Genomic DNA, 25209 nt, shown 5'->3' with positions numbered 1-25209 from the left:
TGATGCCATGTGGTTATAATAGTCCGTCAGTTGTTTCTGACATGTTTTTGATGTATGGTTGTGTCACCCTTTTCATAGTTTGTGTTGGTTATGCTGTAATGGGTTGAGTGATCAGTAATCATGCACAGATATCCTTTGTATTGGAAGATATACAGATGTTCTGGATTGCTACAGTATATTTGTATTCATCTGAATAATGTTCTCACAGAGTTCTTTTTGTGAACTTTTGGGTTGTTACTTTGGTAATTGGCTGAGGAACTCTGGGAGTTGAAGTCCACAAGTCTTAAAGTTGCCAAGGTTGCAGACCCTTGCTCCAGCGAGTTGTGTCCTGTGGTAAAGTCGGCTGCGGCGAACCGGCTGAAGCCAGCTGTCCCATTCCGGAGCAACACTTCCAGGGGCAGCTGGCTTCAGCCGGTTCGCCGCAATCGACTTTACCACAGGACACAACTAGGTTGGACTGGGACTGTGACTGTGACCTTCACACACACACACACCCCTTTGTCTCCCACCCCCTTCCACCCGTCCATGCTTCGTCTGGGTCTCTGTGGAGCGCCTCACGGCGGCCAGGCAGAGAGAGAGAGAGAGAGAGAGAGAGAGAGAGAGAGAAAGCGCGCGCGCGCCCTCGCCCGCCCGCCCGCTTGGCTCGCTCCCGCGGCTTCTGAATGGAGCCGAAGCCGCCAATGAGCCGGCGGGCTGGCACCCCGCAGCCCCGCCCACTTCCCTTTGCGTCACGGGGCACTTTGATGCGCTCCCAGGAGTTTGGCAGAAGCGCCGGCAGATGGTGAGGGCGGCTGGGCGCGCTCGGAGCTCCTGTCTTGTGTGTGTGTGTGTGGGGAGGGGGGGGCGCCCAGGAAGGGATGCGCGGCAGCCCGGACGGCATCGCCCAACGCTCGCTCGGCCGCGCGGCTGCTTGCTACCTTTAGGGTGGAGGGGTGGAGGGAAAAGGAGAACAGCGGCGGGTGAAGCAGAAGGCACAGCAAGCCGGCCCGTTCGGCTCTTTCCGTCGCTGACCCCGGAGCCCGGCGCGGCTCCCGTCCGGCTTCCTTGACGCAGGAGCTCGAGGTCCTCCTGCTCGCTCGCCCGCCGCCTTCCAGCTCCATGAGCCGCCAGCTGGAACCCCGCAGCCCCGCCGCGCTTCTGCACTCGCCGGCGGCCGCTCCCCGCTGCCGGAGCGCCCCTGCCAAGCGCCTGCTTTTGCACGACGCCGCCGCTGTCGCCGGCGAGGAAGCTCCGGCCGCCGCCAAGTGCGCCCGCCTGGCCGTCGATTACACCAGCGCCGTCCCGCAGGATTGCCTTAGCGCGCCGGGGTCGCCTTGCGCGCCGGTCCCGCCGGTCCGGACCGGCGAGGCTTCGCTTCCCAGCGCCCAGGGTCCCAGCTTGGTGGCCGGCTACCTTTTGTTGCCCTTGCTCGACCGGGAGCACGTTTCGAGGGCGCTCGACATCAACACCGGCCGGGAGCTGCGTTGCAAGGTAAGCCGGGCGCGATCTGGGAAGCCTCAGTCAGTCTGCAGCCTCCTTCGGGGCTTGTGGGGCGGGTGGGCGAGCGACCTTCCTCGGGGGAGTGAAGAGACAGAACAGCGCGGTGCTTCTTCTTCGACCTGAATGGGACTCGGTTAAAGGCGGGCGTGATGGATGAAGCTCCTCGAACAGCCGGCGTTTCAAGAGCAGCCGGATCGGATGTTGTGTGTGCATCGCAAAGCGAAGATCTGACTTGCAAGTGGGAACGTTTGGAGGGGCTGGGTGTTTGTGTGTGTGTGTTTGTGTGAACGGGGAGGGGGGGGGAGAAACAACGTTAAATGAGAAGGTGGTCCGAAAACTGCCTCTCGAACAGGATGAATTCCCTTCTGCCTTTGGCTTTTAAAGGGACCTTTAAAAAGCAAAGAGCAAAAAAAACACACACACAAAAAACCCACCAAGAACAACCCAGATCCCCTATGGGGGTGGTGGGGTGGTTCTTCCGAGGAAACCTTATACATCTGGAAGCCGAGAAGGCATCGGTTTGTGCCGGGATCGGGACAAAAAAAGAAGGGCCCGGAAAAGAAAAGGAAAGAAAGAAAGAAAGAAAGAAAGAAAGAAAGAAAGAAAGACGCGATGCTTTCCTTTCTTAATGTGCTAAATTGGGACCCGATTCGTTTTGCAAGCGCACACTTTGGGCCAGAAATGTTTTTTTTCCCCCCGCGATCTTTGGGGGCTGCATGCACGAAGAAGCGAATCCCTGCAAAGAAAAGAATCGGATCCCGGGTGGATGCGTGCGAAGTGTGTGTGTGTGTGTATTTTTAACTGCATCGGGAAAGGTCCTGGGAGTAAGGAAGGGTTAAGGTTTCCTCCGTCATCCTCCTCTTGTTTTCCGTTCCCCTCCTTGCCGCCTTGTACGCAAGCAGGAATGGACGCCACTAGAGCAGCGGAGAGCTTTCCAAGTTTTCCATGAGGTGTCTCCTCGGCTCTTTAAATAAAACACGCGCGGTGCCTCCCCTCGCTTTCTCTCCTTGCCGGGGGAGAGAGAGAAGAGGCCGAAGCTGCAGCCGTGAAGTTTCCTGCTGCCACCTGCCGGCCGCCACTCCGAGCAAGCCCGGCTCTCTGCTTTGCTCTCTCTTTCTGTAACAAATCGGGCTGCTCCAGCGTTAAAAGTCCACGGTGGAACTCTTGTGATCAATAACAGGAGCTGTATTAATAACTGAGTTGGAAGGGTCCTTGGAGGTCATCTAGCCTGCTCACCCACGAAACATATACTAGGGATTTGAACCATCCGCCGACCTTTTTGATCGACAAGCTCAGCGTCTTAGTCACTGAGCCACCTGGTGATGCAGGAGGGTGTGTGTGTGAAAATCCCAAACGGCTCACCTGCTGCCATATAATGGACTCCCTCTAAAGCAGGGGGTCATGGTCCCCTCCCCAAACTTGGCAACTTTTAAGACTCGTGAACTCCCAATTCCCAGAATCCCCCAGCCGGCACACTTAACTTTTATATGTGGACTGGCTGGGGAGTTCTGGGTCCATGAGTCTTAAAAGTCGCTAAGTCTGGAGATTCCTGCTCTACAGTAGAGCAGTTTTTCCCAACCTTGACAACTTTAAAGATAGGTGGACTTCAACTCCCAGAATTCCCCAGCCAGTTTATACATCTTAAAAAGTTACCAAAGTTAGGCATGTTGGCTGCAGATTCTGGAGTTGGAAGTCCACACTTCTTAAAAATTGCCAAGGTTGGGAAACGCTGCTCTTGAGAGCTTTTTGACCATTGCCCTCCACTTGTAACCTCCTTCTGCTTTTCTCCTGCTTTTAGAAACAGCCTAAATATAGTTAGAACCCCGCATGCTCTTCCTTAAAGTGTAGCAGTTTACTAGCAGGCGTGCCTCCGGTTAGGCTCTTAAGTTGCCAGATGGACTTCCCTGATACACCTTACAATCTATATTCTAACACAGTGCAGAAAATAACAGGGAAAGGAGTAGAAAAGGAACGTAAATGGGTGGGTCAATTTTTTTGGGGGGGGGTTGTTTTTAAGTTGGATTTGGAGTCTGGAGGCAAACATGTGTTAGCTAGCTGCCCCTACATCCGGCTTGTGAATCTTTTATAGCAGGGGTCTCCAACCTTGGCAACTTTAAGACTTGTGGACTTCAACTCCCAGGAATTCTGGGAGTTGAAGTCCACAAGTGTTTAAATTTGCCAAGGTTGGAGACCCCCAGTTTTAGAGGATTGCAAACTCTTCTTCAGCAATGACCTGTGGTGAGAATTGCTCTTTTCCAAGTCAGGAAAATCTGTCTCATCCTCTTGAAATATTTATTTTTTAAATTTCGCTGGCTTTGCAACCAGGTTGGTGTAGCCTAGCATGGCTTTAGCTGTATGGGAGACAAAGTTCTGATAGAGAAGAGGACTTTGATGATGCGACCCCCCCTCCCCCCACAGAGAAAGTAGCCAGGAAGAAGAGGCTCTCTCTCTGTGTGTGTGATTGATTGTTTGGAGACCCTTTGCAATATATTTTGTCTCTGGGAATTTGTGCCAAGTTGGAAGAGTCACCATTTCCAGCTTGGCTTAGGATGTGAGTAAGCTCTTCGCAAGTCCCAGAACATGACTGCAGTCTTGCAAAATGTCTTGTGAATAAAGGATGAGAAACTTTAATCCTCTTCTTCCTTGCCTAAATGCTTGCTGTGCTTTGAAATTTCAGTTCTCAGTTGCCTTCACCTTTGTTTGACTCACTGGGAGGTGATTGCTTTGGTGGCTTTTAATACCTCTTCAAACCCTCCCCCCAAAACACACCGCCCCTTCATTTTTTCTTGACGCTCTGGAGAAGGGGCATTACTGTACATATGTGCTGGCAGGGAACTGCTGGCCAGTGTTTACAGTGAGTGTGCAAAGATTCAGGGGCTGGTTTTTTTCCCCCCTTTCTTCCTCGAATGCAAAAAGCGGGAATTGCAGATATTAAAAGTGTAACGCAAAGGGGTGTCATGTTTAAGCGGTGTCTGGAGAGATGGATCCCAAACAATCTGGTACATCAGAACTACTTTCCCAGATTAGATCAGGGTGTGATTTATTTGGTATTGTGTTTTTAGTAGCCTGTTAGCTGGATACTTCTTGTGCTTGTTAGAGAACTAAGACTTTCCTTGCTGTCTGTGCTAAGTGTTTAATGCTGAATGCTCTACAGCCGTGATGGCGAACCTATGGCACGCGTGCCACAGATGGCACGTGGAGCCATATCTGTGGGCACGCGAGCGTTGCCCTAGCTCAGCTGCAGTGCGCATGTGCAGTCTGCCAGCTGATTTTTGGGCCTTCCGGGACCACTGGAAGTCGGGAAACGGGCTGTTTCCGGCCTCCGGGGGGCCTCTGGGGGGTGGGGAAGGCCGTTTTTGCCCTCCCCAGGCTCCTAGAAAGTCTCTGGAGCTTGGGGAGAGCGAAAAATGGACCCACTGGGCCCACCGGGCCATCGTGTGCCAAAAGCAGTGGGAGCGTGGGGGGGAAGGGTCGCATGCGCAGGTGCTGGGGGGGGCACATTGAATTATGGGTGTGGGCACACGCATGTGTGACACCCCCCCACGCTCCCCCCACTTTTGGCATACGACGGCAAAAAGGTTAGTCATCACTGCTCTACAGGCAGAAGTTCTCTCTAGCTCTATGTACCTCCAGGAGGTGGTAATTTCTAAAACCCAGTAGCCTAAGACACCATGCGGATCTTGGGGTATGAGGGATGTCATAGTTCAACAGTTTGGGAGATGGCCAAGTTGCCACCCTTTCTTGCAGCTACTTGGACTATTGTTATTCCATCATGTTCCCAAAATAATTCCCCCTTCCTCATCTAAATATCTTTGCACAGAAACGAAATGCGTCTTACTTCAGTTGCCTGGTCCAGGAAGTGTATAATTCTTCCAAAAGCTTGATTTATCTCTTTTCTATGCTGTTCTGTTTGGATCATAGCCGCGTTCTTCAAGGTGGCAGCTTCTGCCATCTCCTTTTTGGTGGGCGATTTGATGGAGAGTCCCCATTTACTAGCAATTGTAAGAACATGGCTTAATGAATGTAGAGATACCAATAGCAGAGAACATTTGTAACTCAAGGTTAAATTCATGGGGTTTTGGTGCTCTCTGAGCTTGGCTGTTTCTTGTAGACATTTCATTACCCCACCAGGTAACATAATTTTATTTATTTTATTTATTTATTTTTCATATTTCTATACCGCCCTTCTCCGAAGACTCGGGGCGGTTTACAGCCAAGGTAAAATAAACACATCACATACATTAAAAACAATTTAAAAAAACTAATTCAAATAGGCCAATAAATTTAAAACACCAAAATGAGATTATTAAATAAACCCTTATAAAAACCACCCATATTAAAATTGCAATTAGGCTAACCCTGCCCGATGAAATAAGAAAGTCTTGAGCTCGCACTTAAAGGTCCGGAGGTCAGGGAGTTGGCGTAGCCCCAAAGATAGCTCATTCCACAGGGCAGGAGCCCCCATCGAGAAGGCCCTCCTCCTGGGGGCCGCCAGCCGACATTGTTTGGCTCACGGCACCCTGAGGAGGCCCTCCCTGTGAGAGCGCACAAGTTCGATGGGAGGCTGTTTGTGGCAGTAGGTGGTCCCGTAAATATCCCGGTCCCAAGCCATGGAGCGCTTTAAAGGTGATAACCAGTGATAGAAGGGAGTGAGGTTTCTAATAAAATCCTGATCATGTTTTCTAATTGGGTAATGAAATGTCCACAAGAAAGCAGCCAAGCTCAGGGAACACCAAGGACCCCACGGCTGCAGATATTTTAATCGGGATCCATCAAGGTAATCTATCGTGCTGCTTGTATTCTCCAATAAAACCTTATTTAATTTCTTCCCCCCCCCTCTTGGTTCTATCTCTAGGTCTTCCCCCTCAAACACTACCAGGACAAAATCAGGCCTTACATCCAGTTACCGTCGCACCGAAACATCACCAGGATTGTGGAGGTCATCCTCGGAGACACAAAGGCGTATGTCTTTTTCGACAAGGACTTTGGTGACATGCATTCCTACGTTAGGAGCTGCAAGCGTCTGCCAGAGCAGGAAGCCGCCAGACTCTTCAAACAGATTGTCTCTGCGGTTGCTCATTGCCACCAGTCCGCCATCGTGCTGGGGGACCTCAAACTCAGGAAATTTGTGTTTTCTAATGAAGAAAGGTGAGCGGACGGGCCTAGGTGATGGTTGGCTTTCAGGTCTCTCTCCAAAGAGGATCCTCAGACCACGTGCTCCCAATTGCCGTGTCTAATGCTTAACCGTAGCCTTTGTGGTTTTGGTTTTCGTTGCTAGGCCGGGTTTGGCCCAGGGGAGGCCAGTTGCTTGCCCCTGCTGCCAATCTTAGAGCAGTTCTCTGTACCTCTTTAGAATGAGGAAAATTATGGTGATCCAGTGTGGGGAAACTAGTACTTTTATTTTTTTTCTGTAGGGAATAATATCACCTCCCATAATGTGTAGCAAGCCAGAACCATTCTGATCATACCCTGTGAAATTTATACCCTGAACGCTATTGGGAAGGGCAAATAGGCAGAGCACATTCAAGGGACAATGCAATCACAAAATATGACCTTCCCTTTTCTTTATTTCAAGTCCAACATTCTTGCCATGCTAGTAAGTGAGTGGTGTTATATAAACAGCTGCCTCACTTCTGGCTGGGATCCAAAGAACTATTACACTGAAGAATGTATAAATGTCTCATCGTGAAGATATATGGACTTCAACTCCCAGAATTCCCCAGGCAGCATACTCTGCCTTGGTTTGCTGGCATCCTCCAGGCCAAGACCAGGGTAGACTTGGGTGCCATTACTCCCCCTCCTAATGCATCCTTACTGCTATAAAAATACTAATAGGAGTTGGGGATTACTCATTGGGTGGTTGTGAGCAGCCATAAAATAATGCCCCAAATGTGACACAATCTGCCTGCCTCTTTAGATCAGCAAAACAGGCTGAACAAGTAGACAACAAATTATAGTCCTTGACCTACGACTAAAAGGGAGCTGAGAATTTCATTGTACGTTATGAGGGTCATAAGGCGAGACACTCACGTAACTGACCCCAAGCTTATGACATTTTGGTGGCTGTCATTAAGCAGATGTCATGGTGGTTGAGTGAACCCATTGTCCCCAAAGTGTATTTTGTTGCTGGAAATCAGATATAAATTCCAAGTTTCTGGCAAAAAAAAATAATATGATCATGGGATGCTACCAACAGCTGTAATTGCAGCCTGTTTACCCAACATGTCACTGCAGTGGGAGGCATTAAAATTTTGAATCCGGGTTATAAATTGCTTTGGGGGGTGGGGTCTGACATAACTTGGAACAGCCAGCCGTAAGTCGAAGACCACCTGTAATGGAGACTTTGCCTCTTACACTAACCCAGCAGCTGTTCCATTTTTGATTGATTGAATTGATCCATTGGGGGGAATTCTGGGAGTTGAAGTCCATACATCTTCAGGCTGGCAAGGTTGACAAAGTTTGTTCTAGTGAAATGTTGAATTTTGAATGATTGCAATGTAGACATAGCACAAATAATTTTTGAAACCAGGATTTGGGCTACTTTTTAGACCTTGAACCTAATGATGCTGTTTTTATCAGACGGCTTCCTTACTTCTACATTTTTCTTCCTCCACAAATATCACTTAAATGTCTTTTTCAAAGGAATCACAAAAAGGTTCTTAGAGAAGCATGTGTGTTTGTTTACCTAAATTGCAATTCTTTCCATCTCTTAAGGTCATTTTTGTGCTTTTTTTTTTTAAAAAAAAATCTACATTCTTATTGGAGCAAATAAATACATAATGTAGGATGGTGTACGAACAAGAAGCTCGTTTGTCCCAGAGTTGTGAACTGGCAGTATGGTGCCAGATCCTGGCTTCTCAGCAGGGGCACACATGACTAGGTTAATCTTTGTTGGATGTTTGAATGTTAAGCTTTTTCACTGGGGCTCGTTTGTACACAACATGCCATGTGTGCCGTGGATCTTAAGTTGCCATATTTGCAAACAAATTCACTACAGAAATGGGGACGAGATTCTGATTGCTAAGTGGATAGAATACCTTAATTTTGACTAAACAGACTCGGGTTGCGGGCATGAGGTTGGAGGCTGAGCTATTTGAAATCCAAAATGCTTCCTCTTGATTGAGCTGAAGCTCCCAATGGTTAATTGGCTTCCATCCAAATGAGTTTAAAAAAAGAAAAGAAAACTAGCATAACTGGTCTATGAATGACTTTGTCCCATACGGTTTGACTTAGATTACAAGGTTAGGTGTGCGGCGTAGTAGACATGAATTAAAGATTGATGTACTTTTAAGTGTCGTGCATTTAAATGAATTGTATTTGGGCATTGATGGCAAATGGGAATTACATAAAGAATCTGTTATGAATGGAAGGGTTGGGAGAATGGAAGCTACAGGCTTAGCTGGGAATGCCATCAGTGGCATAATGGGAAGGAATGAGTGTGTTTTCTGCAATTGTGTACAACCTATTTGTGTGCCCTGCTAATCTATTGTTTCAATAAAGCCTTGAGACTTGAAGGTCACATGCCACTTTGATTTGATGTAGAAGGAATAGTGTCGGGGTCAAGTTTTAATCCACAATTCAGCCCAAATTTTCTGTTGCTAAACCGGACAGTTGCTAAGTGGGTTTTGCCCCTCTCTTGCCGCAGTGGTTAAGTGGATCACTGCAGTTGTTAAGTTAGTGACGTGATTGTTAAGTGAATCTGGCTTCCCCATTGACTTGGCTTGTCAGAAGGTCACAAAAGGGGATCGCGTGACCCTGGGGCACTGCAACCGTCATAAATGGGAGTCAGTTGCCAAGTGTCCAAATTTTGATCACGCAACCATGGGGATGCTGCAGCGGTCATAAGTGTGACAAACTGCCATTTTTTTCCCCAGGGCTGTTGTGAATTTGAACGTCTCTAAACAAATGATTGTAAGTTGAGGATTACCAGTGATGCACAGCTTGGCACCATCTCCCTCCTACACCCCCTCCCCGATGTAGGTGTGCATTGTATTTTTAGAGAACGAATCCCATCGACTGTATGACTATAACTTGTTGCTGGCAATCCTTATGATTTATATTGCTATATTGATCATCAATTGTGTTGTAAATGTTGTACCTTGATGAACGTATCTTTTCTTTTATGTACACTGAGAGCATATGCACCAAGACAAATTCCTTGTGTGTCCAATCACACTTGGCCAATAAAATTCTATTCTATTCTATTCTATTCTATTCTATTCTATTCTGTTCTATTCTATTCTATTCTATTCTATTCTATTAATCACAGTTTGTGATGTTTTCGCTGAGAGCTGGCCCAGTTTATTGGCTCTCTTGAAAGAATTGGGTGGTCCTTTGGATCTTGGCAGAGATCCAATGAATCTCTGTAGCGCCGGTTTGGAGAACGGGTAGCGGCAGCAGCAGCACGAGGCTCCGCCCACCTGCCTGGACGTCGTTACTTCCTGTTTTTAACCAGGAAGTAACCTGTTTTTTACCCTCTGCGCACGCGCAGAAGCTTTGCGCATGCACAGAGGGTCCAAAATAGCACATGACTTCCGAACCGGTAGGGAAAATAGGTAGATTTCTCCCCTGCCCTAAGGACAGGTGGAGAGAAAAGGTTGTGAAGTTTTAATGGATGTATTTCACAGGCTTGGATGTACGCTGCTCCACCCAAGCTCACAATTGTGCCAACAATGCAAGGTTACTTTTCTTTGCCCTCCCCTGGAGATAAACTGTAGGACCCCTTAAAGAAAGAGCGCTAAGGGCAGAAGGGAGGAAGGGAGGAATTTTTGAGATCCTCTCTTTGAAGATAACTGTAGTTGGGTCATGTGTCAGCAGGCCCAGAATAGGTAGGAAAAAGCAGCCCATTTGAACTTGGTGGGAGTCCTGCTTTTGGTATCCAAAGCAATTTCACGCCTGATTGTTGCAATCCGTACATTACTTTGAAGTGATGGAGCACAGTTGCTTGTGAATGCTAGGGATTGTGTCGTTAATTCTCCCTGTATGTGGGCCTTGCATGCTCTAAAGCCTTTGGTGTTTAATTTCAGTGTTTTTGGTTTGGGTGAAGGAGCAGCTGATTGTTCTGTGTTACATTAAAGAACAAATGATTCCCGGCCTAATTCTGAATTCTTCAATCTGGTAGGGGTTACTTCTCACTATGGACTGGTGGTTCTGTGTCTTATCTGGTAGATAACATTTGTAATTCCTGTGTCTCTCTTAGTCCCAAACCTTTTTGGGGTTTTTTGGGGAGGGGGTTCAGGGCTCCTGCTGCACAATTAGCACTTCTAAATAGCAGTGGGATAGAATCACTTGTTCAGGAGACATTTAAGGGGGATGCCTATGGACACAATGCTGGCTAAATGATTGCCCAACTGATGGTAAGCCATCGTATTTGTGGAGATGGGTCTTTTAAAATCTATTTTAGTTTTCTTGCAAGTTGGGAGAAATGGCTTGTTTCATATTCTTATGAAAAAAACAAAAAAAAAATTTGTGATTTGATGTTAATGCCTTATTTTACGGCAACAGAACAAGTCGGAAGTCAATGTTTCTTTTTCTTGTTCCTTATTCTTCCCCCTCTTCCTCCCTATTGTTTTCCTATTTACTTTTGTATTTTGTATCTTGTTTTACCCTATAACTCGATAAAAATGTTAAAGCAAGTTGGAAGTTGATGTTGCTGAGTAAGAAAGCTTGAGAGGTGGATTTGGACTACCTCTGCCTTTTTCCAAACATATAGTCCAGTTTTAACACAACAAAGAAGAAAGCAGTAGATCAGGTGCATTGCCCCAACTTTGGTCTCTGCAGGCAAGAGGAGCTACAAATAATTAGCAGTAGCACTTAAGACTTACATACCCCTTCATAGTGTTCTCTAAGCAGTTTACAGAGTCAGCGTATTATCCCCAACAATCTGGGTCCTCATTTTACCAATCTCAGAAGGACAGAAGGCTGACTTAACCTTGAGCCGTTCAGGATCAAACTTCTGGCAGTGGGCAGAGTCAACCATCCAATACGGCATTCTAACCACTGGGCCACCAGGACTCATAATTGCCGAGAATATGATGCAAAAAGATGACAAAAGTGAAAGGAAGGAGCTGCAAGCAGTCCGCAGGCTAAAATGGGCTTTTGTGAGCAGAGCGAGGGCCTGTTGGTATGTTTTTGTAAAAGTACTTCCATCCACTCTGATGTGTGATGCTCATAGAAATTGCATGTACACGTTGTGCAGATTTAGTTGATTCTTTTTTTTTTTTTGGCTAACTGAAAATAGGTGAACACACCTGTTATCGGAAAGAGCCGAGGTGGCGCAGTGATTAGGGTGCAGCACTGCAGGCTACTTCAGCTGACTGCTAGCTGCAGTTCAGCAGATCAAATCTCACCAGCTCAAGGTTGACTCAGCCTTCCATCCTTCCGGTGTGGGTAAAATGAGGACCCAGATTGTTGGGGGCAATATGTTGACTCTTTAAACCGCTTAGAAAGGGCTGTGAAGCACCATGAAGCAGTATGTAAGTCTAAGTGCTATTGCTATTTTGTGAAGCTCTGTTGGAGATTCTCAAATCAGCCAATCATGGTTGCCCCAAAAAAGTGCCTTTTTTCCAAAAGGCAACTGGACTTCCTTGGGTTTTATTTTATTTTATTTTTTTCCCCTTTGAAAACATTTCACTTCTCCTCCAAGAGGCTTCAGCCTTCTGGGAAAAGCCCCTTTGGGACAAGTTTTGTAAAAAAAATAAAAATAAATCAGGCTGTTCTATTAAATGTCCTGCTTTGGCACATGACTGTGGGCACCCAGAGTCACAATTGGGACAAAGAGATTGCTGAATGGAAGATTTCATGCTGAGATGAGCAGCCGGGTTTCTGCACAGTGGATGACGCTTCTGAGCTGCTCTCCTGCTTAGTGTTTTCAGGGCCATTAGGTGACTTCAGAACTTCCTCAACAAGGATTTTAACAGGCATGTGTGAATCAGTCAATCAAAGTCAAGGTTGAAAGCCTGTAGCGAAACAATGGCCTTTTTTTGGCAACCAGCGGGGCCTGGGGACCAGAGCAATCTATCAGAAAGTACACGTTGACCTAAAAAAACAGCAACTGTTTCTCCTTGCAGGAAAACGGTTGTGTGTTTGGCTGCCTGTGATAAATTTGAATCGCTTGCTGAAAGAGCACATTGCCACTCCGTGCTGCTAATTTAGAAACTTGGTAATTGCGCAGGGGCTGATGTTGTGCGCAGCGCGGTTGGTAACCCCGGAGGTGAAGCAATGTTGGGCAAGAGATTAGCCTTTAGTAAGCACAGGTGTGAAAATTTGAGTCCCACCAGCCAGTTGGAAAGTAGGTTGGACAATCTGACTCATATTTTCCATGTGCAGGACCAGCTGGGAGGTGGGGGAAGGGAGGGGGAAGGTCAGGGCAAGGAGGCTGGCCAGCCAACGGTGTCAGGAAAGCGGCACACCGCCCCACGGAAAATATTTAATCCACAAATACAAGACCAGGAGTCTTATCAATGCAAGGTTTGGGGACGAGAATTCAGCCTAAAATAAAAGCTGTGGAACCTGCAAGGTTCTTTCTGTGTATTTGTTGTGAATTGAGGGGTGGGGATGTTGTATAAACTGAACGAGAGAGTTACAACTATTTCAGGAACAAAAGGGATGTAAGCTTTGGCTGCAATCCCATCAGCGAGTTAAGGCTTGGTGTCACCAAGACAAAACTGGCTTTCATCCAAGATCATCCGTTGCCCTGTGAATGTGTCTCGCTGTAATGGAGTCTCTCTCTCATTTGCACATGTCATTTCCTTCACTCCTTTCTCCTTTGATGACTGACTGACAACCCATTGACAAGCCAGGTAGCGCGTTGGATACCGGCTCTCTTGTGGCATAGAAGTTGTCATGCATAGAAGTTTTGCTGTGATTTTTGTTTTTCCCTTTGAAGAGGTGGCAATTCTGAAGGAAGCAAATGATGGCTAATTTATTCCCTTTACCGGCCTTACAGATAGTTCTCAACTTACGACCACAATTGAGCCCACAGTTTCCATTTCTAAACAAGACAGTTGCTGAGTGAGTTTTGGCCCCATTTAATGAACTTTCTTGGCACACAGCGGTTAACACTTCAGCGGTTAAGTTAGTGACACGGCTTTAACCGAATCTGCCATCCCCATTGACTTCGCTTGACAAGCTTGCAAAAGGTGATCGCATGACCCCGGGACACTGCAACCGTCATAAATACGAGTCAGTTGCCCAAGCACCTGAATTTTGATCACGTGACTCTGGGGTGATAAGTGTGTGTGGGGGTCATAAGTGTGAAAAACGGTACTAAGTTCCTTTATTTCAATACCGCTGTAACTTTAAATGGTCACTAAACAAATAGTTGCAAGTCAAGGGCACTGTGTCATTGAATGAGGAGAAATGCATTTTTACTCATTGATCCATGATATCCATTTGTTTAATGTTTCAAGTCAATGCTGAAATCCAATTTTCTTTTCTACTGGTTCTGTGGGTGTGGCTTGGTGGGTGTGGCAGGGGAAGGATACTGCAAAATCCCCATTCCCTCCCCACTCCTGGGGGAAGGATACTGCAAAATTCCCATTCCCAACCCACTCTGGGGCCAGCCAGAAGTGGTATTTGCCGGTTCTCTGAACTGCTCAAAATTTCCACTACCAGTTCTCCAGAACCTGCTAGATTTCACCCCTGTTTCAAGTGGCCATTGGGGTTCAAAAGCCGTGCTCCTGAGCATTTTGAGTGTGGCACTCGATCGACAATGGCTCACCCGTACCATAAAAGTGCCAATGTCCTTGAGAAGGGAACAGGCTGATGAACTTAGGTGAACTCCATAGCATGTGCCTTATTTTATCATCTTTGCAGATTAACCCTGCGTAGAAACTCTCAGCGGTGTTTTGATAATGCAGGCTGCTGTTTCAGAACAGTGGCCGAGGTTTAAGAGAAGTGCGGATGGGCTCTGTTGCACCCATCTGCGCGAGCGTGGCGTTTACCTCTCTGGCATTCTAACGTGAGGTCTTGTCCTCTTCTGTCCTCCAGGATGCAGCTGAGACTTGAAAGCCTGGAAGATACCCACATCATGAAAGGAGAGGACGACGCGTTGTCAGACAAACACGGCTGCCCGGCGTATGTCAGTCCAGAAATCTTAAACACGACAGGAACCTATTCCGGGAAGTCGGCTGACGTTTGGAGCTTAGGAGTTATGCTGTACACTCTCCTAGTGGGACGGTATCCCTTTCATGACTCGGATCCTACCGCCCTCTTTTCCAAAATCCGGCGTGGACAGTTCTGCATCCCGGACCATGTTTCTCCCAAAGCGCGGTGTCTCATCCGCAGCCTCCTTAGGCGAGAACCCTCGGAAAGACTCACCGCTCCGGAAATTTTGCTCCATCCTTGGTTCGATGCCGTTTTGGAATCTGGGTACGCCGACCAGGATGTACGTATCTCTGATCAAGTGGTCCCGCAGCAGCTGAAGGAGGACGATGATATGAGCTTCTTCTTTTGCTAGCTCCACCTACTCAACTTTGCCTCGGGGGAACGAGAGACGTTGCTCTTGCGTTTCAGCGTTTTTGTGTCCGTCGTCGTGTCGGTGCACGTGTGTGTGTGTGTGTGTGTGTGTGTGTGTGTGTGTCCATCTTGTAAATGCATCGCTTTCCGAACGCCTTCCACTGCTCAGGACAGTTGAGACCTCAAATGCACTTATCCCACAAGGTGGAAGGCCTTTTTATCTTCTTCCACATCCACGAAAGTTTGAAATCTTGGCTTGCTAAGTCTACGGATTCTCCCTTGGTCTCTGAGGGGTGGGGGGTGGGAGCGGGGACTGCCATCCATCCGGCGCAAGCATGCTGAACTTTTGAACTTAGAATCTGGAGAAAACGGCAAGCTAATGTTGGATTTCATTGGAAAAATCAGATTGCTTCAGCTGGAATTTGCAATATGGCTAGTCCTTGACTTACAGCCATCCATTTAGCGACCGTTTATAAAGTTACAACAGCACTGGGGGGAAAAAGCGACTTATGACCAGTTGTCCCACTTAACAACCATGGCAGCATTTCCCCATGATCACGTGATCAAAATTTGGGCGCTTGACAACCGGCATGGGGGTGGGGTGAGGGGAAGGTGGATTGGCTTAACAACTGCTTAAATCGCTTAACAACTGCAGTGATTCATTTAACGAGCAGGTTGTAAAATGGGGCGTGAGTCACTTAAACCAGGGGGTCTCCAACTTTGGCAACTTTAAGACTTATGGACTTCAACTCCCAGAGTTGTAGTCCACAAGTCTTAAAGCTGCTAAGGTTGGAGACCCCTGACTTAAACAACCGCCTTGCTTAGTTAGCAGTGGGAATTTTGGGTCTCGGTTGTGGTTTTAAGTTGAGGACTTCCTGTATATGCATTGCAGCCTCTTGTTGCTTTCCTTCTTTTCTTCCGCTTCACAGAAAAGAGCTTTTGAGCTCCCCTGTGCCTATTCACATCCACATGGCCTGGCTTTGCTGCCCAGTTTACTATTACAGCAATGGTAGAAGTGCCAACAGGATTCTCCTGCCTCCCATCCATCATGCAGATGACAGGATCACCAGCTGGCCTTTGATTACAGAATCTTTTTGCTAGTGATGTAAGAGGAAAATGCAGTTGTGGTTCTTACGAAGCCGGGCAGGATCAGGGGATGATCCCAGTGCTAGAACGATAGGTTGGCATATATATATATATAAAAAAAAATGGAGGTATGGAATAGGAGTCTAACGATAATTTCCAATAATTCTTTTCCCTCACGTGGTCCTCGTATCTTTCAGGGCAGAGTCCAGCGGTTGTTTTTTTTGTTGGTTTCTTTGACAACAGAAAGTCCAACTTGAACGTTTTCGACTTTCAAGGCGACAAGTTGTGTATCCCGGTCTTGCGAAACCTGTTGATCTCAGAGGCTTTATAGCCTTTTGAACAGCTGGATTTACAGTTTGAAACCCAATTTGGTTAATCCAGATTTAAGGCTGCCGCTTAGCCTTTCAACAGAGCTTGTCGTCGAAGGGACAAATCCGGCAGCTAATCTTTAGTTATTTTGACCCGTGGGAGCCTTGATAATCTAGAACGAAGTGGCCTTGAGTCTGAATACAGAGACTTGGAGACACTTTGAAGGTGTTTTAGGCCCGCTTTGCCACTCTCTGGAGAGTTTCTGCAGATATCAAAAGCTTGCATTGTGCTGCCAATCCCAAAAGGTGCCAAACCATATTTAGCTTCCAGTGTTTTTCTACTGAAAGGGTCAGAACCATTAAAACGAAAATCTCTGGCTTTAGGGAAAAGACACGAGCCTCTCTCCATACATAACAACCTCACTGGACGTCTTAAAATGGCGTCCATGCCATCTGAGTGAGGGGGTTCTCAGTGCTGTTCTGGCAGCTACATTCTTGAATAGCCATAAGATTTTAACCCTTAAAGTAGACAGAAACATGCCCCTAGTGCAGGAGTCTCCAACCTTGGCAATTTGAAGTCCTCCAGGCTTAAAGTTGCCAAGGTTGGAGACTCCTGCCCTAGTGCATTACATATACAGGTTCTCCTCTACTTAGAAATTACAACTGCATTGAAAAAAAGTGAATTACAACTGTTTGTCACATTTAGGAACGCTGCAGCATCCCCACTGTTGCACAATCAAAACCAAGACGCTTGGCAACTGACTTGTTTTTTTGACGGTCGCAGTGCCCTTGGTGGGGTGGGGGGGGTGATTCCCCTTTTGCGGCCTTCTGTCAAGCAAAGTCAGTGAGGAGCCTTAACGCAACGGTGTGGCTAAGTTAACCGCTGCAGCGATTCACTTAACAACCGTGGCAAGAAAAGTTGTAAAATGGGGGGGGGGAAACTCGCCGTCTCACTTAGCAATGGAAAAATTGGGGGCTCAACTGTGCTCGTCAGGCAAGGAACTGCCTGTATTCGACAGAAAAGGTGGTGAAGCCAGCTTTCAACTTCTTCCATGACTCAGCAGTCAAAACAGCTGTGGGCGTGCATGTGACTTGACAATAATGCACTGTTTATGCTGGTGTCTTTAAGTACAAGTGTTAGCCAAGGGAGGATCTGTGTATGTTTACCAAGGTGTCGTTCTCACCCTCTGACATCGCTAGCAAAAATGGCTTCCAGGAAACAAAGAGAGAAAAAAAAAGATTTCTATCCAACTCTGGTTTTGTCGCTGCCCACCCAAGACCAGGGGCCTCCAAAGATGGCGACTTTAAGACTTGTGGACTCCAACTCCCATAATTAATCTAGTGAAGAGAAGGACCAGGGGAGACACGATAGCACTCTTCCAATATTTGAGGGGCTGCCACAGAGAGGAGGGAGGAGTCAAGCTATTTTCCAAAGCACCCGAAGGCCAGACAAGGAATAATAGTTGGAATCTGATCAAGGAGAGATTCAACCTAGAGATAAGAAGAAATTTTCTGACAGTGAGAACAATCAACTAATGGAACAGAAGTTGCCTTTGGAAGCTGTGGGAGCTTCTTCACTAGAGGCTTTCAAGAAGAGATTGGACTGCCATTTGTCAGAAACGGTGTAGGCTCTCCTGCTTGGGTGGGGGGTTGGACTAGATGACCTACAAGGTCCTTTTCAACTCTATTAATCTGTCGTCTATCTGTCTGAATTCCTCAGCCATCCAGCCCTTTTTGCTGGCGATGTCAAGAGGGCGAGAATGGCACCATGGCTGAGGAATTCTGGGACTTGAAGTCCACACGTCTTGAAAGTTGCCGAGTTTGGAGACCCCTCTCTGCCCGAGACCGCACCCCATCTGTGCACCTCCTGAGAATCCAGTCATTCCAGATAACACTCTCAAAGCTCGAGTCTTGGCTTTTGGATGCCAAATGTTAGCGGAAGCCGTCAGTTTTAAGCATGCTTTCTCAAGCAGTCATCTGAAAAGGCCTTGCTTGGTTCCCTTGTATCTGTTGGAACTGGGTGTCGCCTCTCTAAGCAGCCTCAACATCTGAATATGAAACACATCAGCCAAGGGTGGGGTGGCCTAACCTGAGAGTCGAAGATAAGCTGTATCTCTTTGTGTAGACTGAAAGGCAGTTGTGTTTTGGCTTTTTGTGCAAGTTGCGTGATGCAATGCCCTGGCTCCCTCTCCTTCTTTCCTTGCCCAGTCACTCAACCAGGAAGCAATACCTGCGTGTTTTCCTTTTGACTTTGCCAACTCTAATCTATAAAACTCTCCTTTCCGTCTTTCTGTCTTCTGCATTTTTGTTTCTTTCTGGCAGTAAGAGACGGTCCTATTTTAATTCGTGGTCCATAATTAATGCATTTTGCATTTAGCACTGGCTTCCTGAGTGGGATAATGAAGTCCTTGACATCAGTGTCAATTCCTATTAAGTGTAAAAACAGACTCTCATTTTTCTGAGTTGTAGCTTCTCCAGACAGGAAACTTGAAAGAAGCTTCTGATAATTGGAAGATAAGTTGTTTTCTTTTTGCTAATCACAGTCCCCCCAAAATAAGCTGAAGCTGCTGTGGCTTGTGAGTGTGGTCTGTGCAGAATCCACAAAAAAGAGTGTTTTTGATGGGAACGCACTTCGCTTACTTTTCTAAAACTGTCTGATGAGGGGGATGGGCTAGGAGTAAGAACCAGCGGCTTTCAAAAAGTAAAACTACAACTCCCAGTATGGCTGTTGGTGAGGCATGCTGGGAATTGTAGTTCAGATAGATGTGAAAGGCCTTAGATGCTGGCTAAGAACGCACGGCAGATTTATGTAGCTTTATCTTTCAAGGTGAAATGGGAAATGTAGTTCTGTGAAGCCATTGCTGATAATAAGCAGCATACAATGGCTGCAGTAGCCATCATTTCTGATAGACGGAGCTGAAAAAGCGATAATGAGGTTTTAAAAATCTCATGTGATAACTATTTCAAGGCTTTTGCAAAAAAAATAATAATAAATAAAAAGGGCTCTCAAGATTCAGTGTGCTTTTATCTCCTGTGTATGTCCCATGCAGTGTTTTGTCACTGAGTTCTGTTTTTCTAATTTAATAACTATGCTGTGTGTGCCCTCAACAAACCTGAGTTAGCAAAGAGCAGATTAAATGTGAATGATGGCTGGCAATACTAACTTGATAAATCAAGATAATTAGAGGTGAAAAGTTGTTGACCTTAATTGCACTAAGGCTCTTCTTGTGATTGCTTTAATATATTTGTATCTGTGATACAGGTTTTTTTTTTTTTTAAATATCCTTGGACCTGCCTAGAAATCTGTATATTTTGGTAGGTGGAAAGTTAATAACACTGTTGAAACTCTGTAAATATGTACATATTTTGAGGATTATCATGACGAAAGTTGTAAAATTCCTGTACAAAAAAAACTTTAATAAATCTGGTTTCATAACAAATTGCTCGCCTCTTTTGAAGCTTTGTGTGATTTCCTCATTTTTGATCCTGCCACAATCTCGCAACACTTGGCACTTAAAATGTCAATGTCCCAGTGAAAACAAACACGACAGAGTTAAAACAACACACGAGGCAAATTGCAAAATCAAAACTGGAAGGGAGAGGAGAAAAATGATAACAACAAGAGGTGTAGATGATGCTATTGAAACAAATTCCAAAAAAAGCTCCGTTTTTAATAACTTTCTAAAGTTTCTAGGGAGGGGCTGCTCTGGTCTCAAGGAAGTCCTATTCCATCACTTTGGGTGCTACTTGAAAAAAAATATTCTTCACAAGCTTTTGGACTCATACTGGAGCCCATCCTCTGGGAACTTCCCTCTCTCTCCAGAATGTGTCATTCTAGATTAGGAGTCTCTAACCTTGGCAACTTTAAGACTTGTGGACTTCAACTCCCAGAATACCTCAGCCAGCAAAGCAAAGCAAAGCTGGCTGAGGAATTCGGGGAGTTGAAGTCCATAAGACTTAAAGTTTTCAAGGCTGGAGACCCCTGCATTAGAACTTGTTTCCCCCCCCCCCCATCCAGACCTTTATAGGATAAATATCATCTCTCTCTTTCTCAACAACTTGGAGTAGCGATGTAGAGTTCTTACTGAAGAACTGTACATCAGCAACAGTTAATTTCTCCCCCCCCCACCTACCCTCCCCCTAATCTTGATCCAGTCCTGTTAATCCAGGAGTATCAAATTCTATTTCATTGAGGGCCACATCAGGGTTGTGTTTGGGCCATGGTGGGCATGGCCAGGATAGGCATGGCCAGCTTGATGTCACTCGTGTTTGGGGCACCTGTGGTGCCCCGAGCGCTCTGCTAGTGAAAACAGGCTCCCAAGATCTGTTTCTGGCTATGACGGTATCCTGAAACCCTGTGCCAGCAACAATGGAGCTGAGACGGGGTCTGCATGCAGTCCTCCCGAACTCCATTTTTGCTGGCTGAAGCACTGCAGGCTGGTCCTTCGCTGTTTCCAGGGCAGCCTCGCGGGCCAGATCTATTTATTTATTTATTTTATTTATTTATTTGTCATAACAATATAACAATATATATATACAAGCGTTGCATAAAGGGTTATATAATATATGAACGTATATATGAGGAGAAACGAGGTACTAAAAACATATACATATGTAACTATAAACAGAGGGATAAGCATAAACAGAGGGATAGAATCAAGATCACGTGAAGTGTTAGTGCCACTTTATAATGCCTTGGTAAGGCCACACTTGGAATATTGCATCCAGTTTTGGTCGCCACGATGTAAAAAAGATGTTGAGACTCTAGAAAGAGTGCAGAGAAGAGCAACAAAGATGATTAGGGGACTGGAGGCTAAAACATATGAAGAACGGTTGCAGGAACTGGGTATGTCTAGTTTAACAAAAAGAAGGACTAGGGGAGACATGATAGCTGTGTTCCAATATCTCAGGGGCTGCCACAAAGAAGAGGGAGTCGGGCTGTTCTCCAAAGCACCTGAGGGTAGAACAAGAAGCAATGGGTGGAAACTGAGCAAAGAAAGAAGCAACTTAGAACTAAGGAGAAATTTCCTGACAGTTAGAACAATTAATAAGTGGAACGACTTGCCTGCAGAAGTTGTGAATGCTCCAACACTGGAAATTTTTAAGAAAATGTTGGATAACCATCTGACTGAGATGTTGTAGGGTTTCCTGCCTGGGCAGGGGGTTGGACTAGAAGGCCTCCAAGGTCCCTTCCAACTCTGTTGTTATATTATGTATGTTATGTTATGTTATATATATACATAGGGGAAGAAACAATAGGACAGGAACGGTAGGCACGTTTGTGCTCTTATGCACGCCCCTTTAGAGTCCTCTTAGGAAAGTGGTGAGGTCAACCGTGGACAGTTTTTGAGTAAAGCCTTTGGGGTTATGAGAAGAAACCACAGGTCAGGTAATGCATTCCAAGCATATACAATTTTGTTACAGAAATCGTGTTTTCTGCAATCTAAACTGGAGCGGTTGACATTGAGTTTAAATTTGTTGGTAGCTCTTGTGATATTGTTATTGAAACTAAAAAAGTCATTGACAGGAAGGACATTACAACGGATGATTTTATATGCTAAACCCAGATCTTGTCGAAGGCGACGAAGTTCCAAGTTTTCTAGACCCAAGATATCTAGGCGCCCCATGGGCTGGATCCGGCCACCGGGCCTTGAGTTTGACACCCCTGTGTTAATCCTATGTCCTCCTCTCATTTGCGGCTGTCCTATGTAAGTCTGGAATCCCCCAACTCACAATAACCACATTAATAAGAATGATATGGAATGTGGGCCAGAATCACAGGAGGGAGAGGCTCTTTCCCAGGGAGCAAAGTGACAAAGAAACTTGGAATCTTTGGTATGCAGAAAGAGAACGAAGGTAGACTCCCTAGCAATTCACAGGGTATTTCTAATCATTATGCAGTGCTTAAGCCTGGCAAGATTTTTGTCATAGGCGAGCAGCAATAAAGAAATTGCTCTGATGTAACTCTTTGTGTCATTCTTGGTTACTTGGACCGGAGGTAGTATTCAGCTGGTTCGGACCGATTCAGGCGAACCGGTAGGGGAAATCACGGGTGGGGCTACCCCCCCTGCCCTGGCACTATGCCATCCTATTTAGCCACGTTTTTGAGGCTGGGCGCATGTGCGGAAGGTGCACGAGCGCAAGCAAAACGCATGCAAGGAAGGCCAGGCGCAGGCGAGGAAGGTGGGCACGTGGGGCGAACCGGTAGTAAAAATAAGTGAAGCCCACCGCTGCAGACACACAATCAATCTTTAGGATCAGGGCTGTTGTCTGCAAGTACATTTCTGCCTGCGTGTGTCATCTTGCCTATTCCTGGTTCTACAGGTAGTCCTCGACTTTACAACAGTTCATTTAGTGACCGTTCAAAGTGACAACAACGGCACTGAAAAAAGTGACTGCGATCCCCTTTTGCTTTTCTAAAAAGGCCCTTTTCTAAAAAGTGAAGCAGGGGTGAAATGCTTCCGGTTCGGATTAAATCGCCTGATCCGTTAGTGATGGCAGCGGGTGGTTTGGAGAACCGGTAGCAAAAATCTCTGCCACCCCCCCATGCCCAGTTGAGCCACGCGATCATCAGAGTTTTTTTTTTTTTTAACTTTTGAAAGCATTTTTTCTTCAGCCGAAAAAATGCTTTTAAAAGTAAAAAAAAAAAAGAGCCTCTGATGATCACGCGGCTCAGCTGGGATCGTCAGAGTCTTTTAAAAGCATTTTTTCTACAACCTCCAGCCAAAGAGGTTGTAAAAAAATGCTTTTAAAAGGCTGTGACGATCCCAGCTGAGCCGCATGATCATCAGAGGCTTTTTTTTCTTTTAAAGGCAAAAAAAAATGCTTTTAAAAGAAAACAAAAGCCTCTGACAATCAGGCAACTCCTCTGAAATCATCAGAGCCTTTTAAAAGCCGAAGAGGTTGTAGAAAAAATGCTTTTAAAAGTAAAAAAAAAAAAGTTGGCCACGCCCACCCAGTCACATTACCCCCCCCCACCTCACCAAGCCACGCCCACAGAACCAGTGGTAACAAATTTTACATTTCACCACTGAAGCGAAGCCAATGGGGAAACCAGATTCTCTTAAACAGTGCTACTAATCTAACAATGACAGTGATTCACTTAACACACACGTCAAGAAAACGTACTTGGTTAGTTGGTGAGCAGAAGAGTTTACCCAAACCTTTCTTTTCAATCCCTTTCCTGCTCTTAAAGGGCTAAAAGGTAATTGCGCCAGCCTTCTCAGCAAGCGAATATGCAAGCATTCTTTTTTCTGTAGGTGGATTGTATAGGCAAATTACAGGAAGGTTACATCTATTGTAATTGAGCTCCAGCAAGCCGTTTGTCATCTGGGATACATCGCACCACCTCCAGTCCTGCTGCCAGAGAGGTTAGTCAACAAGTGAAGCAATGCAAGCATTTACTCAGCTGAGAGATTTTATTTGTGCTGTGATTTTGTTTTCCTTAACTGGTCAAAAAAAAAAAAAGAAGACTCTTCAAGAGTCAGCTGTTTGGCCACTATTCGCCTGCTGAACAAATACAGGCCTGGCCATCCCTTCTCCCATCTCATTTTCACGCATGATAGAGAATGGCTGGATACAGAATACCCATTTTTTATAGTCCACTTAATTGGCCCAAATTGTTCCTTCCTGTCCCATTTCTATTTATCCATTCCTCCTCTCTTTGAAAGTGAGTGAAAGGCAAGTGAAAAAGTTAAATGAAAAAGAGCCAGAGTAGTGCGACTAAAATGGGCACCACTGGAAACTGCTTACAGAGGGGTGGGGTCTTATGGCCTCCAAACCAGAGGTGGGTTTCAGCAGGTTCTGACCAGTTCTGGAGAACCAGTAGCGGAAATTTTGAGTAGTTCGGAGAACCGGTAGTAAACAATTCTGATTGGCCCTGCTCCCATCTATTCTCTGCCTCCTGCGTCCCAGCTGATTGGGAGGAAATGGGGATTTTGCAGTATCCTTCCCCTGCCACGCCCACCAAGCCACGCCCACCAAACCACGCCACGCCAACCAAGCCACACCCACAGAACCGGTAGTAAATTTTTTTGAAATCCACCATTGCTCCGCTCCGAACCATTTTTTCACTCCCTATACTGCATTGGAGGAGTATGAGAAAATCACGGCAGTTTCTGAAATAAAATTCCTAGAGAGAACCATTTTTTTGTGAGACCTCTCTAGGCTGCCATTTAAACTGTAAATTGTTGAAAAGGGAAAATTAACTGAGGGACACGTAATCCTCGACTTATGACCACAATTGAACCTGAGATTTCTGTTGCTAAGCAAGACATTTCTTAAGCGAGTTTTGCCCCGTTTGACGACTTTTCTGGCCATTGTTGTTAAGTGAACCATACCGCCATTCTTAAGTTAGTCGTACTTGTTAAGTAAATCTGGCTTCCCCGCTGACTTTGCTTGCCAAAAGAAACTGCAATCGTCACAAATGTGAATCTGATGCCAAGCGTCCGAATTTTCATCACGTGACCATGTGGATGCCGCAACGGTCATAAGTGTGAAAAATGGTCGTAAGTCAGTTTTTCCAGTGCTGTTGTAACTTCCAACGCTCATTAAATCTTTATAAGTTGAGGACTACCTGTAAAGATTTCCTCAGGGAGGTCAGCTGAGGGAAGCAGTGTTGTGTCATTGCCTCTCAAACTCTGGCTCCTTTTTTTTTTTTTTTTTTGGTACCAGGATTGTGACATCTCACAAATGTACGAAAGGGCTTCTGAGACGAAGGTGCATGTCACAGTTTCACTATTTTGAGGAACGCCTCTGATCTCACAAACACCTCATTGACAAGATGCGAGGCAAGTGGGTAAGTAGAGTCACAGTAGTTTAACTACGAATGAGACTGGGTGTTGTGGCCTATTGGCCGCCGCCCCCTTCAGCAGCTAAA

The 25209-nt window shown here is 46.0% G+C and overlaps 1 protein-coding gene across 1 annotated transcript; it reads left to right on the top strand.

Moving 5' to 3' along the window:
- The first annotated feature begins 762 nt into the window (after positions 1–762).
- TRIB1 (tribbles pseudokinase 1) lies at positions 763–19754 on the top strand. Its single transcript, XM_058177075.1, has 3 exons — positions 763–1470; positions 6335–6627; positions 14470–19754. The coding sequence occupies exons 1-3, from the start codon at positions 1099–1101 to the stop codon at positions 14936–14938; spliced, it is 1134 nt and encodes a 377-aa protein (XP_058033058.1). The 5' UTR covers positions 763–1098; the 3' UTR covers positions 14939–19754.
- The last annotated feature ends 5455 nt before the right edge of the window (positions 19755–25209 follow it).

The sequence above is a fragment of the Ahaetulla prasina genome, chromosome 3 (assembly GCF_028640845.1).
Source record: "Ahaetulla prasina isolate Xishuangbanna chromosome 3, ASM2864084v1, whole genome shotgun sequence".
NCBI classification, from domain to species: domain Eukaryota; kingdom Metazoa; phylum Chordata; class Lepidosauria; order Squamata; family Colubridae; genus Ahaetulla; species Ahaetulla prasina.
This window is presented reverse-complemented; position numbering and strand designations above follow the sequence as displayed.

What these genes read in the sequence shown, in the direction of transcription:
- TRIB1 (XM_058177075.1), top strand. Translation starts at nt 1,099, where the DNA reads ATGAGCCGCCAGCTGGAACCCCGCAGCCCCGCCGCGCTTCTGCACTCG. An exon ending in GCCGGGAGCTGCGTTGCAAG is followed by an intron (nt 1,471 to 6,334) that starts GTAAGCCGGGCG and finishes TTCTATCTCTAG; the next exon opens with GTCTTCCCCCTCAAACACTA. An exon ending in GTGTTTTCTAATGAAGAAAG is followed by an intron (nt 6,628 to 14,469) that starts GTGAGCGGACGG and finishes TCTGTCCTCCAG; the next exon opens with GATGCAGCTGAGACTTGAAA.